The sequence below is a fragment of the Canis lupus genome, chromosome 3 (genome assembly GCF_011100685.1).
Source record: "Canis lupus familiaris isolate Mischka breed German Shepherd chromosome 3, alternate assembly UU_Cfam_GSD_1.0, whole genome shotgun sequence".
Taxonomy (NCBI): Eukaryota; Metazoa; Chordata; class Mammalia; order Carnivora; family Canidae; genus Canis; species Canis lupus.
Window position 1 is genome coordinate 32,170,026 of NC_049224.1, and position 21,543 is coordinate 32,191,568.

Here is a 21,543-nt window from a genome sequence, read left to right on the forward strand (position 1 = left end):
ATAAAATAGTGTAACTTCCTTGGAAAACGATTTGGCATGTCCTTAAAAAGTTAAACATATGTCAACCATATGACCAGCTATTCTACTGGTAGATATTTACTCAAGAAAAAGGAAAGTATATATCCATTAAAAGACTTGTAAATTAACATTCCATAGCAACTTCATTTGTAATGGCCAAAGAAATGGAAACAACTCAAATGCCCAACAAGAAAGCAACTGTGGATAAAAGCAACTGTGGTATATCCATATAATAGAACACCATTGAACAATAAAAGGGCATAAACTATTGATATATGCTATAACATGGCTAATTCTCAAAATAATTTCAGTAAGTGAAAGAAACCAGACAAAAAGTATATAACAAACAATTATGTTTATATAAAATTCTAAGAAATGGAAGGTGTATATAGCAACAGAAAGTAGATGGCTGACTGGGAGTGGAGAGGACAGTAAGGGCAGAGGGATTACGGTGCGGCAAAAGGAAACTTTGGGGTGATGGATATGTTCACTGTTTTGCTCATGGTGATACTTTCATCCTATAACATCATGCAACATACATCAAAACCTACTAAGGGTACATTTTACATAAGTGCAGTAATAGAATATGTCAATTATACCTCAAAACTGTGAAAATCTTTGTTATAGAAGTATAAGCAAGACTTCTTTAATACAGTATTTTTTTTAAAAAATCATGTATTAGTAAATCAAATAGTTTCTCATGTACAAAGTGTTGTTCACTTGCTCTTCTGTGCTTTGGTTTTGTTACTATAGAGGCCAGCCAAGAGCATGAGAAAGCATAACAGATGATTATTTTTTCTTTAGCTCAACTCCCTATCACTGAATTTGCCTTTCTCCTTCTGAAGTGAATAGTGGCAACCTCTAGCATTTTATGTATTTTTTTAAGGTTTTTGCTCAAATTCCAGTTAGTTAACATACAGTGGATTATTAATTTCAGGTGTACAATACAGTGATTCAACACTTCCATATATCACTGTGTGCTCATCACAACAAGGGCCCTCTTTAATCCTATCCTTAACCTGTTCCTCCGCCCACTCCCCTCTGGTATTTCTAGCATTTTAAAAGATTAGTATTATATAAGTGTTTTCCAATTAATACTGTTAAATTTACTCAGGATCGCAGATGACTTATAAATGTAGTAGGGCATTTTCCAGAACATTGGTTGGAAGGAGAGAGGAGACCTCTCTGAAAAAGACAATACTAACTTGCAGTAAATTTAAGTAGAACACTAGAATATTCATTAAAAGCCAGGAGTTGGCTTTTAATAATTGTCTCATTTGATGGAATGGTGAGTGGAGATGGTAGACAGAATAATGTTCCTCCCCCAAAGATGTCCATAGTCCTAATCCTTAGAATGTGTGACTACGTTACCTTATAGGCAAAAGGGACTTTGCAGGTGTTATTAAATTAAGGGTCTTGAGATGGGAAGATAATCCTTAATGTCTAAACGGGTCCCAAATTAATCACAAGGATCTTTGTAAGAAGAAGGCAAAAGTGTCAGAGTCAGAGAATGAGATATGACAATGGAAGAAGGGTCAGAGAGATGCAACATTGCTGGCTTTGAAGATGGAGAAAGGAGAATGAACCAAAGAATATGCAAGGTCTCTACTGAAAAAGGCAGAGAACAGATTCTCACCTAGAGCCTCCCACACCTTGATTTTAGCCCAGTTAAATCTGTGTTGGATTTCTGACCTCTGGAACTGTAGGATGATACATTTGTGCTGTTTTAAGCCAAAAAGTTGATGGTAATTTGTTAGGGCAGCAATAGAAAACCAATACAGCAAATAAGCACACCAAATCAGAGTAAGGAGGACAATTGAGATCCCACACATCATCATTAAAAATAAAAGGATTCCATTGAATTCTCCATCCTCCATCCCTTTGTCTGAGTTACTTTATATGGATTTGTTGTGTTACTTGATTGGCATCCTTCTTATCCTCCTTGCCATGGTACAATTCCAGTCTCAACTTTCAACTGGAATTAGTCTGTCTCTTTTGAATTACTAATACAGATAGAAGTATCTTTTTATTTGTTTCTTGACTATGCCTCAGCTCTCCAACACAAAAAACTTTTATGAAACTACCAGGTAAGTTTGGAAATATGGTGTACTAATGTGATTAACATTACAGTAAAGATGCTAAAAATGTCATGCCTCAGACCCATCAGACAGGGACATAACTCAGCAACAGAGGAACTAGACCGTAAGTTCCTCGCAACCAACCAGGACAAGTTTTTGTACAATTAGGCACTTACACACTTCACAACTCCAAAAACATTGGTGGTTTTTAAAATGTTTGTTCCTTGAGGCAGCCTGGATGGCTCAGTGGTTTAGCGCCGCCTTCAGCCCAGGGTGTGATTCTGGAGCCCATGGATCAAGTCCCACGCCTGGCTCCCTGCATGGAACCTGTTTCTCCCTTTGCCTGTCTCTCTCTCTCTCTCTCTCTCTCTCTCGGTCTCTCATGAATAAATAAATAAATAAATAAATAAATAAATAAATAAATAAATAAATAAATAAAATGTTTGTTCTGGGGACACCGGGGTGGCTCAGCGGTTGAGCATCTGCCTTCGGCCCAAGGCATGATCCCAGAATCCCAGGCATGATCCCAGAATCCACATCAGGCTCCCCACATGGAGCCTGCTTCTCCCTCTGCCTATGTCTTCCTCTCTATGTGTCTCTCATGAATAAATAAAATATTTTAAATAAAAAAATATAAATAAAAAAATAAAATGTTCCTGATTTCTGTATAGGTACACTTTGATCAAAATGTAAGTAATTAGGGATACCTGGCTGGCTCAGTTGGCAGATCATGCAACCCTTGATCTTAGGGTTGTAAGTTAGAGCCCCACATTGAGTGCAGAGATTGTTTAAAAATAAATAAATAAATAAATAAATAAATAAATAAATAATATATATATATATATATATATGAGTAATTAAATCCTTTTGGAAAGAGCCTCAAAAATACATAATTTTTGCTCAAATAATTTTTCTTTTTCTTATTTTGGGCAGGGGAGATTGTGGAACAAAAGGAGCAGAAGAGAGAGAGAATCTTAAGCAGGTACCATGCTAGGTGTGGAGCCTGATGTGAAAGTTGATCTCCTAACCCTGAGATCATAAGCTGAACCAAAATCAAGAGTCAGACACTAAACCGACTGCACCACCCAGGCATCCAATATTTTTTTCATTTAATAAAGTGAGTTATAGGACACTAATAAAGATTAATGACAAGATTTCTGATGACACCGTATTAAAATGTGTTATGATTCTCTAATTTTCCATGTGCTTAAAATATAATAAAATGTTATGTATAACATATAAAAGGTATTAACATTTAAAATATAGCTGATTTTCCTTAATACCATAATTTTGTTGTATCAGAACATAATCACTACATGGTAAACTCCTTCACATATCATGGATCTGCTCCCTAAGATGTGCACAGGTAGATATTTTCTATATCATGATGGGGACCTGGGCTATTTGTTTCTACAAAGGAAACGGGACACATTTAATTAAGGAACTAGGATGAAATGGAATCTGAGACTACAATATTTCAAGTTGTGGGTAAAAAAGAAAAGCAACAAGTGTTCAGCTAGAAATAAGTTATTTTATTTTAAAACACATACAGATTAATAAATATTATTGGAAAACTTAATAAATAGCCTTTTATATTTACATAAGGCAATTACAACATGCTATGACTACTTCTATAAAGCAAAATATAAGCAAGTCTTAGCCATTGATAAATGTGTGTATGTATGCTAACTGGAAGCTCCCCTGATACATTTACAGGAAAAAAACCTACACAATCAATCAACATGTTATATTTTTTAATCTAGTCATCGTTTCCTTCACGATTATATTCCATTTTACAAGAAAGTAATAGTTGTCATTTAAAAAGGCAAAAACACTCAGGAATGCTACTGAAGAACAGTACCCTTAAATGATTCCAAAGTGCAAAAACACTGACATGGGGGTAGGGGCCAAATTATTATGTTCTGACATATAAAATAGTCTGAACTTTTCAACATGACCTTTTGGTACTAGTGGTTTAGGAGCTCCTGACATTTACCTGGTGTCAGGTAGTTCATGTCAGGGATGAACTGCTTGGAAGCAAGAAGTTCAGCATCATTCTTACAAATCTAACACAACAGGATCAATCTGGTTCACAGGTCACTGAATCTTTTGCAGCACATAAACCTAGGCATAATGTCAGAAAATCTCATCACACCATCAGAATGTGATTTTTCAGTGCAACTTTTAAAGTCCCTGTTTAATTTCCATATTTTATAATAGAATATACAAACCCTTCCTTTTAAAACAAAAAAAAAAAGGAAAATTAAAGCTTCATGGAATCATGCAAACTTTACACCCAGCACTCCCTTTGCTTACGCAGAGCTTGAAGCTGCCTGTCTATAGCACAGTCCTGAGCAGACTCAGATGGTGCAGCTGAATTTCCACTGCCTCACTCCAGAGCAATCCTGTATATAACATTCGTCTGAGGCTACCAGCACATGCTAACAGTGTGAGCGCTCTAAAACAGGTGATTTGGAGAACCATCTCACCCCTTTAGAGGTAGAGAAACTGAGGCACAGAAAGGTTATGTGACTCACCTATAGTTGCACAATTCAAGGAAAAATAGAGAAAAGAACAAATATGTCCTTCTCCCTGGCTCATGCTCTGGGCCCTAGACTATGTTTTTTATCATGTTGGGTACGTTTGAAATAGATTTATTTACATGATCATTGTTCTACTGAGTATCAACTTTTTACTAGACAACATTTTTTTATGTAACATAAAGTTACATTTTTAAAAATATAATTATCTTGTTGCATTTAATAGCATGTGAGAAATGTGTATGAAAATAAACAAGTAGTGAAACAGGCCAAATTCTCGTTCTCATTCCTATAATTCTTAATCTTTTCAAGTATACAATGGAGGTATAAGAATCTGGCCAGATGGGAAAAATCACCTAAAAGCTAAAGGACCGACCCTTAAAATTCATCACCAGTACAATTGTGAAGTGGAAGTGAGGAATACAGAAAATTGAGGTATTTTATATGATAAACTGTTTCATGGTGTGACTGGTGTGCAACTGGATCTTTTCTCTTTCCAACTCAAGTTAAGACCTCTAGCTATGAATATGAGTAAAACATGAAAAAATAACACAGACATGTCCTTGGGAAGAAGGTCGATACTAAGTTGTTAATATTACGTTTTTTGGTCCCTGAGAAGGCGGAACACCAAGATTCCATCTAATCCTGCTCAATGGGTGAACTGCTTCCTTGGTGTCAAACACAGTGAGAAGGACAACTCCTTCAGACCACTGGAATCAACCAGGCAACTGTGAACTGATCTAAACTAAAGCATTTTTCTCTCCACAGTTTCCTACTGGGTATGAGAGGCCTAAGTAAGGATCAAGTAGACATCAGAAAAGAGCAATGGACATGGCTCTGTAGACAGTCGGAGCACTTTCTCTGCTCTTCTAGATTAGGTGAGAAAGGTATCATCTCTCAACAAGAACTAGGCAGTTCATCAACACCTTGGTCTCCATGGACCAAGTGCTTGTCCATACCTAGGAGACAATGCATCTCAGTGCTTTACAAATGTCTAGGAACTAGCTTCTGGAAGTGAACACAGTATTTACAAAGAGAGGAGCTGTCAAGGAAGAAGGAAGAGGGGTGACTACACACATTAATAGTATTCTCTTCTATCAGACATGAAACCCAAAGAAAAAGAACAAAGACCAACCTACTACAGCTGGCATGAACTTCTGGAAATAAAATTGAATATAACAAATTGGCTTGAAAAGGAGGAATTGAAAGAATATATCTTATTGCTGAACCAACAGCAGCAAAGTATATTTCACTAATGTTCTAATATGAAAGTACCATAGTGACATCTGACTGAAGAACCATGTGTGGCAAGTAGCAGACGGCCCTTCCTCTCCAGAACCTTCTCTACAGGCATGGAGTAGTCCTCCAGAACAGCAAAATGCTCAGGGTGGTCTTAGTGCTGGGTTTGGGTTAGAATCCTTAATAGGCCTCAATGAGCAAAATAAGAAAGCAATCTTTTTAAATGTAAAGATTCAGATGAAAAACACAAAGCATTGTCCAAGTAGTAGAGCAGAGAAATGACTTAACTATGGTATTATAGAGAAGCTTTGAAAACAAATAGACAGTAGGTATTTTTTTTTCTTACTTTTTCAGAGATAAAATCCAAAGAATAGTATAATAATGAAAATGTTCCATATATATTTACTTTTAGAGACCAATGAGACCCATTCCCATTCTAGGCCCTCCTCTAAAACTCTCATTTTGAGGCTTTTTTTCCTTGCGATTCCAAATGAATTATGAAAACATGAATTTGTAAAACAAAAACAAAAACTATTAAGTTATATGCTCTATGTCAAACATGAAATTAGGCTATTAGACTGCTGATCATGTCAATTATTTTGAGACTAGAGTTATACACTTAAAAATTCAATCATTAGAACTTTGTTCCACTGGAAGGAAAGCTGGGCATCCTACCAAAATAATCTGCTAATCTGGGAGAATCTAACTGTTCCAGAACAAATCACCCTTAAGAGACCAGCTATTACTACTTTCAGATTTTGTTTTACTCTAAAAAATCAGAGGTGATCATCCAGAAAATATCACCTCTGAATATCCATGGTATAATTATGAATTAAAATATAATGAGGAACACTAATAGATGAATTTAAACTTAGCTTCACCTATAAATTGTAACAAAATAAACAAGATAATTTCCATAAGACATATGAACTTTCTCAGTGTACTTGTGTTACCACATATATTCTTTTAATATCTTAAACTGTTTATCTAGGAAATTATTTTTATGTTCAAAAATATACTGATATTACCATGTGACATTTTTGAGAGCATAGTTCAGTAAATTAAGGCTTGCATTCCTAAAAATACCTGATGATAAAAAAACAAACCTTCAAGAGCTGACAAAAAGAGTGAGGGACTCTTTGAGTATTTATTAACTATCAGTTAATATAAGATTAAAAATTTTTTTAAACAGTTTTGTTGCTGCTCTCAGTTCACTAATCCCTGACAACCCACATCATCATATGTGCTTTTAATTCATAAAGGTGTTCTTCACTCTATGTTAAACTATCCTCATTTTATTTAGTTTTTTTGTTTAATATTTTAGGGAACAATTTCTTTGGCCTTTAGAGATGTTCTTTTTGCCTGAAAAAACATTTTTCCCTTAGTGAGTAACTTCAATTGGTTATTGTTAAATTTGATATTCTAGTTCACCAAATCACCTCACCCAATCCCATCTTCCAACTTGACACAGTTCACTATTTAGGTAAAATACTGCACATGAAGTACATGATATCTTAATGAAATAATTTGCATCACTTTGTGCTTTGCTCCCATTTAATATACACAGAAAGTTACTAAAAACAGATGATCTCTTTGATCCAAATACTGGCATAATTCGTGGCTACTTTGCATTTCAGAAGCTTAATTAGAGGTTGGGTGAAGAACTCTAGGGTACTCTGCCTTTTCAAACAACAGGGAGATGGCTAAGTTAATTGCTTTTCTTTTTCCTAGAAATTCTTTTTAAAACTTAGTATATGTGTTCTAATTTGCAGAAAGTCTGAACTACACTGTGTCCTTTAACCTATTCCTGTATTATAGGGAACTCGATATATGTGCTATTGAACTCTCTCAACTAACACCCTGTCAAGTAATTTATTTCTTCTCAATGGCCACAATACTCACTGAAAGAGAACATGGATATATTTGATACTGGGTCCAAGGTACATAGACTGAATGTAAATAAAAATACCTTATGTTACCTTAAGTCAATTGTCTTTAATTGGATAATAACTTCATGCTAAAAGGGTCAATTTGCTCTTCTGTGTCTTTCACATTGACTTTCTTCCAACAAATGACTATATTGTTATTTCTAACTGCTTTACACATTTATATTTAGGATAGTGAAATATTAAAGTATAATCAAAGAGTTATTCTAATCTAAAAGAATATACATGTATTATTCATCAAATTAAGTGAAGAGTTCTAGTGATAAAAGGCACTGAAATTGATTTGAGCTATTGAAAGTCAGCCTATAAATGGAACTCTGCATCATGTCCACCTATTCTCTCTCTATTTTCAATTAAAATATCTTGGAGTGGGGGGTGGGAGAGTCAGCTCATTAGAGGATTAAAAACAATTAAATGTATATACTTCTTATATGGATGAGGTACCTGAATGTTATACATGCCTAATGCAAAATAACACAACTACAGACACATTTACTATATACCCAGACTTCAAGACAACAATTTCTCCCATTTCCAAAGTAATCTTTTAAGTAAGAGTATCTGCGCCCCTGCAAAGACTAATCAGAAAGAGCCCATCTTTATTTTGTACTGAATAATGTTAAAATATTTTAAAAGCAAAGAGTATTCATGAAAGCTTCCAGGTTAATGGCAAAGAACATGAGATTCCTCTCATCGGAGAGAGATGATGCCCAGGCAACCATTTAGCAACTTCAGACTGCAGAGGGCTGGGCCCCCACCCTGGTGCTGAGTGATGCTCCCCACTGTCCATCAGACCACCCATTAATATGCAAGCAATACCATTGATTAGGGTCTCTTCCACTTCACATCAAATTAGGGCCAGAAACAACATCCATTTCCTATTCTTGAGCCACTCAACCCCCTGTTGGGTTCTAGTCTGTTTTCATATTAGATTTGTTCATCTCCCCAAGGTTGAAATTGAACTCTTTGAACACCTGTATAAGGACAATCCCAACAGAGACGGTGGTGAACCCACAGGCCATACCCAGGAAGTCCACTAGGCCCACATTGCTCCATTCCCGAAAGAGGATGGCCGATGCTAGCAGGACAAGGGTGGTGAACACGACGTAGTAGATGGCCCCAAACACAGAGGAGTCGAAGCACTCAAGCGCCTTGTTGATGTACCTGAACTGGACGATGATGCTGCAACCAAGCACAGCCAGGAGCACCAGGCACAGGCAGAGGGCCCGCTGACTAGATGGGTTGTTGTGGAAGATATCTTGGGCCGCCAGCCCGATGCCCTTGGTAGAAGGCACAGTGAAACTCCCCAGCAAGGAGCAGATACTGATGTAGACCATGATGTTGGTGGGCCCATGGGCCGGCGCAATCCAAAAGATGAGCAGCAGCAGCATAAGGAGCACGATGCACAGATAGCCCACAAACACTGGAAAACAGATGATTTTCTTACTTTAGAGTCAGTTCAACTAGACCCAGGCAGATAATGCTCCTGTACATGTGGCCAGAGTGGGAGGTTTCTTAAAGAACATGTGAGAAAGCTGCAGGGGAATTTATGTTGGTGATCAAGGGCAATATACGGCAGATGAAGGCCATAGGCCCTGGGATATAGAGATGGTTTCACACAATCAAAAATCATCCCCTTCTCCTCAAAACTTCTGAATGTCTCCTTGGACTTATAAATGAAAAATATGCTTGTAATTATCAGAGCCTAGAACCCAGTTTATATATGAAACAAATTTTTGCATATATTTAATATGCACTGAATTTTTCAGAACTTCATCAAGAGTTATTCTCCATTTCAGAGGATCCCATTGCTGATGGCAATACCCTAAGTATTTCAGTTAATAGCCCAACATACCATGAGTCTGTATTTGCAACTGCCAGGGTCTCGGCAACTCCACATGGAGTGAGGTCTGCTGGCTTTAGTATGTTTTCTGTAGTCGTACTTGAGCATTCTATTTTTTTTTTAAGATTTTATTCATCTACTCATGAGAGACACAGAGAGAGGCAGAGACAGGCAGAGGGAGAAGCAGGCTCCCTGTGGGGAGCCAGATGTGAGACTCAATCCCAGGACCCTGGGATCATGCCCTGAGCCAAAGGCAGACACTCAACCACTGAGCCATCCAGGTGCCCCCTTAGCATTCTATTTTATTATAAAGTACCAACCTGCCATTTCTCCTTTTCTTTCATCTTATAGTTAGGGCATCATATTGAAAATGTGCTTTGAAATTACATGTACAAGGAGGTTATAATTTTCAATTCAATATGAGTTAGTAAAGGAGGTACTAGGAGCTGGGCCTGACAGGGCAAGGAACAACGTGGACATGCACCAGGCAGGCTGTGGGAGTCCCGTCTTCCCTACAGGTAAGAAAAAGGAACTGTGGAGCCTTGTTCTAGGAGAGGATTCAGGAAGATAACCTTAAAATTTCTTCTGAGGCAGGGCACCTGGGTGACTCAGTGGGTGAGCAACTGCCTTAGGCTCAGGTCATGATCCTGGGGTCCTGGGATCGAGTCCCACATTGGGCTCCCCACAGAGAACCTACTTCTCCCTCTGCATTTTTTTTTAAGATTTTATTTATTTATTCATGAGAGACACAGAGAGAGAGAGAGAGAGAGAGAGAGAGAGAGAGAGGCAGAGACACAGGCAGAGGGAGAAGCAGGCTCCATGCAGGGAGCCTGACGTGGGACTCGATTCCAGGTCTCCAGGATCAGGCCCTAGGCTGAAGGTGGTGCTAAACCGCTGAGCCACCCGGGCTGCCCCTCCCTCTGCCTATGTCTCTGCCTCTCTCTCTGTGTCTCATGAATAAATAAATTTTAAAAAATTATTCTGAGACAATTATTTGACAAAAAAATTCATTCTGGATTTTTACATTTAGAAGAATTTTTTTAAAAACTAGAAACCTCCCTTAACTTAATAAATTAAGTGGATGGGATGCCTGGGTGGCTCAGGGGTTGAGTGTCTTTCTTTGGCTCAGGCCATAATCCAGGATTGAGTCCCACATCAGGCTCCTCACAGGGAGGAGTCAATGTGCCTCTGTCTGCCTGTGTCTCTGCCTCTCTCTTTCTGTGTCTCTCCTGAATACATAAATAAAATCTTCTGAAATAAATAAATAAATAGGATAGAATAATATCAATTTATATTCCAAGTTAAAACAAAGTTTTTCATGTTAAAAACAAAAATCTTTTTGCTACCATACGTTTATATCAAATTGTTATGGTAGTATTCAAATTAGACATATATTTTGTAAAAGTTAGGACCTGAATACTGGCAACATCCAGATTTATCAAAAAGTAATAGGCTGGGACACCTGGGTGGCCCAGTGGTTGAGCATCTCCCTTTGGCCCAGAGCGTGATCCTAGGGTCCTGGGATGGAGTCCCACATCAGGCTCCCCATGGAAAGCCTGCTTCTTCCTCTGCCTATCTCTCTGCCTCTCTCTCTCTCTCTCTCTCTCTCTCTCTCTGTGTCTCTCATGAATAAATAAATAAAATCTTTAAAAAAGCGAAAAAAAAGCAAGAGGCCTTGAAGCATCCAGGTGGCTCAGTCATTAAGAATCTGACTCTTGATTTCTGCTCAGGTCATGATCTCAGGGTTTTGAGGTCGAGTTCTGAGTCAGGCTCCACACTTAGTGGAGAATCTGCTTGAGATTCTCTTCCCTCCTCCCTCTGTGCCCCCGAATCAAAAAAAAAAAAAAAAGTAAGAAATATTGTTCTGAAACTTAAATAAAGTAAATCCTTCAGGACATTCATATCCAGTTTACTGATTTTTTTTCGTGTCTTTGTATTCTCATTTCTCATAGTTTTAGAAATATTTTCACTTTTACAGGGTGAAGTAAATGAAATAATACCAAGTGTTTAGGGACAAAATCTAATAGAAAAATACAGTCTTAGCTAATTTCATTATAAATCCTTTTTCAAATTTTTACAGATGTTTCTGTTGCAATGACAGTCACTGTCAATTGAGAGCTATAAAAGAGTGGTCAGTTTTTTTTGTGACCTAGAGATGTCTATATTTGGGATATTCATGTGGATGCAATTTTGTGCTGCCACCTTTCTAAAATTGTTTGTGAGCAACATAAGATGGTCTACTGGTAATAATTTAGAAGAATCTATATTTTAAGCCAGTATAATTTTGTAAACTGTGGTTTTTTATAGCATTTGTCAAAAAATATATCTTAAAAATATCTAGAAAAAATATAGAGAGATTTCTATGGGAGATCCAAAGATAAATCAAATTGAGTCTCAGCTGTCAGCTTCACATCAGAGGGAAGTGCAGAGTGTGGACACATAGTGGTCCTGAGGGGAGCATGGCCCATAGCAGACCCTAGCAGGACTGACACTAAGAGGGAGAGACAGCAGGAATGCGGAAAGGAGGTAGGGTGGGAATATGGGAGATAGGGAGAGGTAAGAGGCGGTGGGAGGAGACATGGGGAGTGGTCATGGGAGGTAGGGCAGTGGGAAGGCCACAATAAGCTACAAGTGGGTAAGTGTGGGAGGGAGGCAAGAGGGGATGAGCCAATTGTGGAAGGGGCAGATGATGAAGGAACCCATGCACAAGGTCTCTGAGGTCCAGAAGAAAGCAGAAGGGGTCCCAATCTCCAGGGAGCAGGAATGCAAGGTCTGGAACACAGGGACCGCCAGACCTCTTCCCACACCTCGGGCAGCACGAGTGGGGATGCTACAGCCTGCAGGGCACAACAATGGCCACTCATAGGCAAAGAGGAACAGAGGGTCTGGGAGAACAGACCATGAGTAAGCCAACTCCAGCCTAGGACTGGAAGAATCATACTGACAGCCAAGCTCTCTTGCACCTTTGCTAGAAAGGAGTTACCTGGGTTAGTCAGCTTCTCTTCCAGCTCAGCCTGAGTGGTCACACTCTCAGATTTTGGGGAGTGGATAATCAGCACAACAGAACCTGCACAGCTTAGCAGACACCCCAATTTGCCCAAGATATTGAGCTTTTCCTTCAGAAGATAAGAAGCTAAAATGGACCTTTGTTTTAAAAAAAGAGAGAGAGAGAAATCATTAAAATTTAAACCATACTATCTGATCTGTTTCTACTAATTGTACTTATTTTGGAAAAGCCCTATTTTCTTGACAGCCATATTTGTTTTTAATTTAGTTTTTAAGAGCAGAAAAGATTGGGAGTTTATTGAAATTGTTACTTAAACACAAAAGATTTCCATACCAATTCCATGCAGTCAGTACATAGATAATGACTCTTAACCTATATTACTATATATTATTTTGGTAGATAGAAAATATACCAGGATAGAAAAATGTTTATTATTCATAAAGATGAAGTTTCACAATTAAATAAAAATACTGCTTCCTTATTTTTAAAAGCAGACAATCAGGGGGCCTGAGTAGCTCAGTTGGTTGAGCATCTGACTCCTCCTTTCGGCTCAGGTCATGATCTCAGGGTCATAAGATTAAGCCCCGCGTCGGGCTCCCCACTCAGTGCAAGTCCGGTTGAGATTCTCTCTCCTTATGCTCCTCCCCCTGATTGCGCGCGCGCGCTCTCTCTCTCTCTCTCTCTCTCTCTCAAATAAATAAAAAAAATAAAAGCTTTTAAAAAGTTAATACAAAAACTAAAAGCAAACAAACTATGTTAATGGGAAAGTAAGTTATAAAAAACTGTTAAAATAATTACACGTCATTCATGATGAAAACACAAGTCAAAATGAATTGAGAAAATGCAAAAAAGACGAAAACCCAAAAATGCAGCAGTAAATGCATTACAATTTTATAACAACCCAAACTATTTTTTGAGAAGGGGGAGAACTATTTTTTGTGGGGAGGCGGAGAGAGAGAGAAAGAGAGAGAGAGAGAGAGAGAGAATATGAATCTTAAGCAGGCTCCACACCCAGCACAGAGCCCAACATAGGACTCAATCTCACAATGCTGGGAACATGATGGGAGCCAAAATCAAGAGTCATATACTTAATTGACTGAGCCACTCAGGTGTCCCCAATACCCTAAAGTTTTAAAATGTGGTCACATTACTTATATAATGCAAAAAAAAAGTATTCCTTTAAAAACACCTATAATCTTAAGGTTGGTTGGTAATACGTTTTTTATTTCCCTGTGTAACATCAGTAAACAATCTGAATTGGAAAACCTCGGCTTTTAGTAATCATAAGACTAGTAATAGTCACTTTGTTGTCTATGGCAAAGGCCCTCAGGGAACACAAATATCCATCAGGAAGGCACACTAGAATTAGATATACTGCATTATTTCCTTCTTAATCCTCATTTTACAGATAAATAGTCTCAGAAAGGATTAGCACTGAACCCAAAGAACAAAACTAGTAAGAGGTGAAATCATGGTGATAACATATCTATAAAGCTAAAGCTCCATCTTTTCCCTTAGACCACTTTGTGTCTTGATCCCTATACAGCCTAGTCCTCAAGGAAACCTTTGCAACGGACTTGAGGAAATAACAAAATCATTTAAAAAACCAACAAATAATATTAGACTACACAACTGGGTGTTAAACTGAGGGGTCAGACATAGCTGCACATAGGTGGAAACCAGAGGACTGGGAGGCTCTCAGAAGTAAGCTTGGGATCATGGGCAGGCTATGGGCAGGCTATGCCAAAGTGGAAAATGGCTGCCATGCATGAAAGCAGAGAGGAAAGAATGTTGAAAAAGAAAGCCAAAGCTGGAGGCATCACAATTCCAGACTTCAGGCTGTATAACAAAGCTGTGATCATCAAGACAGTGTGGTACTGGCACAAAAACAGATACACAGATCAATGGAAAAGAAGAGAGAATCCAGAAATGGGCCCTCAACAATATTCTAATTAACTATAACAATATTCTAATTAATTATTCTAGTCAACTAATATTTAACAAAGCAGGAAAGAATATCCACTGGAAATAGGAGAGTCTTCAATAAATGGTGTTGGGAAAATTGGACAGCCACGTGCAGAATGAAACTGGACTATTCTCTTACACCAGACACAAAGATAAATTTGAAATGGATAAAAGACTTATATGTAAGACAAGAATCCATCAAATTCCTAGAGGAGAACACAAGCAGCAACCTCTTGGACCTTGGCCACAGCAACTTCTTGCTAGAACGGCTTCAAAGGCAAGTGAAACAAAAGCAAAAATGAACTATTGGGACTTCAACAAGATAAAAAGCTCTGCACAGCAAAGGAAAGAGTCAACAAAACCAAAAGACAACCTAAAGAATGGAAGAAGATATTTGCAAATGTCTTCTCAGATAAGGGGCTAGTATCTAAGATCTATAAAGAACACACCAAAAGAAGAAGAGGAGGAGGAGGAGGAGGAGGAGGAGGAGGAGGAGGAGGAGGAGGAGAAAAAAGAAGAAAAAAGAAGAAAAGAAACCCAGAAAATCCAAGTCAAGAAATGGGCAGAAGACAAGAACAGACGTTTCTCCAACAGACACATGTAAAAATGCTCAAGCATCAGAGAAATACAAATCAAAACGAGAATGAGATACCACCTCACACCAGTTAGAGTGGCCAAAATTAATAGTACAGGAAACAAGTGTTGATGAGGATGCAGAGAAAGGGGAACACTCTTGCACTGCTGGTGGGAATGCAAACTGGTGCATCCAATCTGGAAAACTGTATGGAGGTTCCTCAAAAAGTTAAAAATAGAGCTACCCTAAGACCCAGCAATTGCACTACTGCGTGTTTATCCAAATGATACAGTGATTTGAAGGGGCACACGCATCCCAATGTTTATAGCAGTAATGTCCACAATAGCCAAACTGTGGCAAGAGCCCTAATGTCCTTCAACAGATGAATGGATAAAGAAGATGTGATGTGCTGTGTGTGTGTGTAATGGAATATTACTCAGGCATCAAAAAGAATGAAATCTTGCCAATTACAACAATGTGGATGGAACTAGAGGGTATTATGCTAAGTGAAATAAGTCAGAGAAAGAAAAATATCAGATGGTATTACTCATATGTGGAATTTAAGAAACAAAAGAAACGAACATAGGAGAAGGGAAGGAAAAATAATATGAAATCAAAGAGGGACACAAACCATAAGAAACTCAACTACAGGAAACAAACTGAGGGATGCTGGAGGGGAGGTGGGTAGGGGGATGAGATAACTGGGTGATGGGCATTAAGGAGGGCATATGATGTAATGAGCACTGGGTGTTATATGCAAGTGATGAAATCACTAAACTCTACCTCTGACACTAATAATGCACTATACTTTATTTAATTGATTTTAAATTTTAAACAAGACTAGAAATAGTAAGTGTTGGTAAGGAGAAAAGGGAACCCTCTTGCACTTTAGGTGGATTGTAAATTGGTGCAACCACTATGGAAAACGGTACACGGGTTCCTCAACAAATCAAAAATAGAACTATCATATGATCCAATAATTCTGCTGGGTATTCACCCAAATAAAATGAAAACAGTAATTCAAAAATATATATGTGTACTTCAATGTTTTCTGCAGAATTATTTATCAGTCAAGATAGAGAAGGAACCTAAGTCCTTATCAACAGATGAACGCATAAAGAAGGAATGGTATGTGTATATACATACACACACACACAAATATTATTCAATCATAAGGAGAACAAAATCTTGCCACCTGTGACAACATGGATGGACCTAGAGGGCACTACGCCAAGTGAAAGGAGTCAAAGAAAAATACTATATCATGTTATTTACATGTGCAATCTAAATCACAAAATGAACAATAACAAAACACACAAACCCCCGAAGGCTCATTAATACAGAGAACAATCTGGTGGGGCAGGGCTGTGGGGAGATGGGTGAAATAGGTGAAGGGGATTAAGAGGTACAAACTTCCAGGTGTAAAATAAACCATGGAGTTGAAAAGTAGAGCATTGGAAATATGGTCAGAAGGACTGTAATAACTGTATGGTGCCAGATGGTAACTTCACTGATTGTGATGAGCACTGGGTAATTCATAGAAATGTTGAATCAAAAAAAAAAAAAAAAAGAAATGTTGAATCATTTATGTTGTACACTCGAAACTAATATAACATTGCAGGTCAAATTTAATAAAAATAAATTATTGTAGTTTTCAGTGTACAGATCACCTTCTTGATTATATTTATTCCTTAGCATTTTATTTTGTTGTTAATGGAGAGAAACACTACTGATTTCTATATCCTGAAACTTTACTGAATTTTTAAAATCTGTTCTAATAGTTTTTTGTTGAGTTTTTACGATTTTCCATATTTAAGATCATGTCATGTGCAAACAAAGACAATTTTAATTCTTATTTTCTGATTCAGATGCCTTTCCTTTCTTTTTCTTGCCTAAGTCCTCTAAGACTTCTAGTACTATGTTTAATAGGAACGGTGAGAATGGGCACACTTGTTTTTTCCCCATCTTAGAGGAAAGTTTTCAAACATTCACTGCTGATTATCTTAGCTCTGAGCTTGTCATATAATGGCCTTTATTATATTGAGGTATGTTACCTTTATACCCAGTTTGTTAAGGATTTTTTGTTATGAGTACATATTGACTTTTACTAAGATTTTTTGCATCTACTGAGATGACCATTGAATTTTGATTTTTCATTACATTAATGTGGTATATGACATGTATTGGTATTCATATGGGTTTGTTTTTTTTTAAGATTTTATTTATTCATTCATGAGAGACAGAGAGAGAGAGAGAGAGAGAGGCAGAGACACAGGCAGAGGGAGAAGAAGGCTCCATGCAGGGTGTTGGACATGGGACTCGATTCCGGTCTCCAGGATCACACCCTGGGCTGCAGGCAGCGCTAAACCGCTGAGCCACCCGGGATGCCCAGTATTCGTATGTTGAACCATACTTCCATCTAAGAGATAAATCCAACGTAATGATGATGTATGTTCTTTTTAATACACTATTAAATTTGGCATGCTAATATTTTGTAAGAATTTTTGTTGATGAATTGAGAATATATTCATCAGGGATATTGGTAGTTAGTTTTCTTGTAGTGTCTTTATCTAGCTTTGGTATCAGGGAAATGCTGGCTCATAAAATGAGCTTGGGAGTCCTCTCCTCTTCAATTTTTTGGAAGTTTGAAAAAGATTGGCATTAATTGTTCTTTAAACATTTGGTAGAATTCACCCATAAAGCCAACTGGTCCTGGACTTTTCTTTATTCGGATATTTTTTATTGTTGATTCCATCTCTTTACTTATCATTTGTCGGTTCGGATTTTCTATTTCTTCATGATTCAGTCTTTGGTAGGTTTTATATTTCTAGGAATTTATCTCTTTCTTTAAGGCTGTTCAATTTGTTGCCATATAATTGTTCATAGCAGTGCTTTATGACCCTTTGTATTTCTGTTGTATCAGTTGTTACGCCTCCTCTTTCATTCCTAATTTTGAGTCTTCTCTTAATCTAAAGCCATATCCATTTTATCTTTTAAAAATGTTTGCTCCTAGTTTCTTTAATCTTTTCTATTGTTCTTCTGATCTCTATTTTTGATCTTTCTTATTTCCTACCTTTTATCTATACTGGGTTTAGTTTGTTCTTTTTCTTCATTCCTTAAGGTGTAAAGTTAGGTTGAGATCATTTTTTCTTAAATTAGGGATTTATCACTATAAAATTCTCTTTTAGAATTGCTTTTGCAGCATCTCATAGGTTTTAATATGTTGAATTTCCATTTTCATTTGTTTCAAGATTATTTTATTTCTCTTTAAATTTCTTCTTTGACCCTTGATTGTTTAGGTGTTGTTTCATCTTCACATACATATAAATCTGCTCCTTTCCTGTTACTGATTTCAATTTCAATACCATTAAGGTCAGATACTTGTTATGATCTCAACCTTCTTAAACTTGCTAAGACTTCTTCAGAAACCTGTAATATTTATCTATCCTGGGCAATGTTCTATATGCATTTGAGAAGAATGTTAACTCTGCTGTTGTTGGATAGAATGTTCTGTGTATGTATCTTAGATCCATTTGGTCTAAGTATGGTTCAAGTCTCATGTTTCCATTTTGATTTTCTGTCTGAATGATCTATCCATTACTGAGTGCGATACTGAAGTCCCCTTCTATTATTGTATTGCTGTCTTTTCTTCCAGCATATCTGTTAGTATCTGCTTAATATATTTAGGTACTCTGATGCTGGGTGCATATATACTTATGATTGTTAAATCTTGATGGATTTAACATTAGATGGTGAGTTTCTTTTTCCTTTATTACTGTATCTGCCTTAGTCTATTTGTCTAAGTACAGCAAGTGGTGCCTGGGTGGCTCAGTTGGTTAAGCATTTGCCTTTGGCTCAGGTCATGATCTCCAGGTCCTGGGACCAAGCCCCGCACTAGGCTTCCTGCTCAGCAAGGGGTCTGCTTCTCTCTCTCTCTCTCTCCCCTCCCCAATGCCCCTCCTCACTGCTCATTCTCTCTCTCTCTCTCAAATAAATAAAATCTTTTTAAAAATTAGTCTAAATAGGGCATCCTGGGTGGCTCAGCGGTTTAGCACTGCCTTCAGCCCAGGGCCTGATCCTGGAGACCCAGGATCGGGTCCCATGTTGGGCTCCTTGCATGAAGCCTGCTTCTCCCTCTGCCTGCCTCTCTCTGTCTCTCATGAATAAATAAATAAAATCTTTTTTTAAATTTGTCTCAATACAACTATCCCAGCTTCCTTTTGGCTTCTACTTGCTTGGAATAGCCTTTTCCATCCCTCTGCTTTGAGCCTATGTGTGTCCTTAAAGATGAATTGCGTTTATTGTAGACAGTATATTGTAGGGTCCTGTTTTTTAATTCAAGTAGCCAGTCTATGTCTTTCAATTGGAGAAATCACACCACTTGCATTTAGAGTAATTACTGATAGGTGAGGACTTACTAATGTCATCTAATTAATTGTTTTCTGGTTGTTTTTATAGTTCCCTTGTTCCTTTCTTCAACATTTGTATCTTCCTTTGTGAACTGATGATTTCCTGTAATGAAATACTTTGATTCCCTTGTCTTTAACTTTTATGAATCTACAGCAGGCTTTTACTTTATGTTTACCATGAGGTGTACAGAAAACACTTTATACCTATATCAGTCTATTTTATAACAACAAAAATTTTATTTTAATATCATACAAAAACTCTTTTTACCATCTGCCTTTTGTTTTTGCCGTCATGATTTATAGCTTTATATATTATGTGTCAATTAACAAAGTATTGTAGCTATAGTTATTTTTAATACTTTTGTCCTCTAACCTGCATACTAGAATTAGTATTAACACACCACCATATTACAGTAGAATATTCTGAATCTGACTAAATGCTTAACTTCACCAGAGTGTTATATATATATATGTATTTTTTTTAAGATTTTATATATTTATTCATGAGCCACACAGAGAGAGAGAGAGGCAGAGACACAGGCAGAGGGAGAAGCAGGCTCCATGCAGGGAGCCTGACGTGGGACTCCATCCTGGGTCTCCAGAATCACACCGTGGGCTGCAGGTGGCGCTAAACTGCTGTGCCACCGGGGCTGCCCCAGAGTGTTAAATATTTTCATGTTCTAAGCACCTTTTCATTTTAGGTTGAAGAATTTTCAGCATTTCTTACAAGGCAGGTCTAGTGGTGATGAATTCCTTTAACTGTTGTTCATCAGGGAAAGTCTTTATCTCTTCTTGAAATTTTTAATTCCATTATAGTTAACATACAGTGTTATATTACCTTCAGGTGTACAATATAGTGATTCAACAGTTCCATACTTCACCCAGTGCTCATCACGAGTACACTCATTAATATCCATCATCTATTTAATCCATCCCCCCCACCCACATCGCCTCTGGTAGCCATCACTTTGTTCTCAATGGGAAAACTTAGCAGCAAAAGAATGAAACTGGATAACTTTCTTATACCATATACTAAATTTCATACACAAATATGAACTAAAAACAGATTAAAGGCCTAAATGTTCGACCTGAAATCATAAAAATCCTAGAAGAGAGCACAGGCAGTAATGTTTGTAACATAAGCTGTAGTAACATTTTTTTAGATATGTCTCCTGAGACAAGGGAAACAAAAGCAAAAACAAACTTTTGGGACTACATTCAAATAAAAAGCTTCTGCACAATTTTTATCTCTTTTTAATTCTGAAGAACAACTTTGCTGAGTAAAGTATTCTTGCTATATGTTTCCTTTCTTTCAACACTGAATATACCAGTGCTCCATGGTATACCATGTGCTCCTGGCCTACAAGGTCTTTTGTAAGAAATCTGCTGATAATATGGGAGTTTCCTTATGTAAGATAATTTTTTTCTCTTGCTGTTTTTTTTCTTTTCTTTTTTAAAAGATTTTATTTATTTATTTATTTGAGAGAGAAGTGAGAGAGAGAGAGAGAGAGAGAGAGAGAGAGAAAGAGGCAGACTACTGAGCAGGGAGCCCAACACGGGGCTTGATCCCAGGACTCTGGGATCATTACCTGAGTCAAAGACAGATACTTAACCAACCCAGGTATCCCTCTCTTCCTGTTTGTTTGTGTTGATTCTATCTATCTATCTATCTATCTATCTATCTATCTATCTATCTGAAAGAGAAATAGAGAAATAGTGAGAGGGCATGAGTGGGGACAGGGAGAGGAGAAAGCAGGTGCTCCACTGAGCAGGGAAACCTGTAATGCGGCTCGATCCCAGGATCCTGAGATCATGACCTGAGCTGAAGGCAGGTATATAGCCAACTGAGCCACTCAGGCACCCCTCTTGCTACTTTTAAAATACTCTTTTCAACTGTCTATTGACAGTTTTATTATATTCTGGT

The 21,543-nt window shown here is 37.5% G+C and overlaps 1 protein-coding gene across 4 annotated transcripts in view; it reads right to left on the reverse strand.

Moving 5' to 3' along the window:
- Nucleotides 1–3,607: 3,607 nt before the first annotated feature.
- Nucleotides 3,608–21,543, reverse strand: part of NIPA1 (NIPA magnesium transporter 1) — a 53,573-nt gene continuing 35,637 nt past the window's right edge. For all 4 annotated transcript variants that reach the window (XM_038532564.1, XM_038532565.1, XM_038532567.1 and 1 more), the window contains 2 exons: nt 12,648–12,808; nt 3,608–9,244 (listed from right to left, as the gene is read on the reverse strand). In XM_038532564.1, coding sequence (XP_038388492.1) covers nt 8,733–9,244; nt 12,648–12,808 — 673 coding nt within the window. In that variant the 3' untranslated portion in view covers nt 3,608–8,732. The remainder of the gene's footprint in view (nt 9,245–12,647; nt 12,809–21,543) is intronic.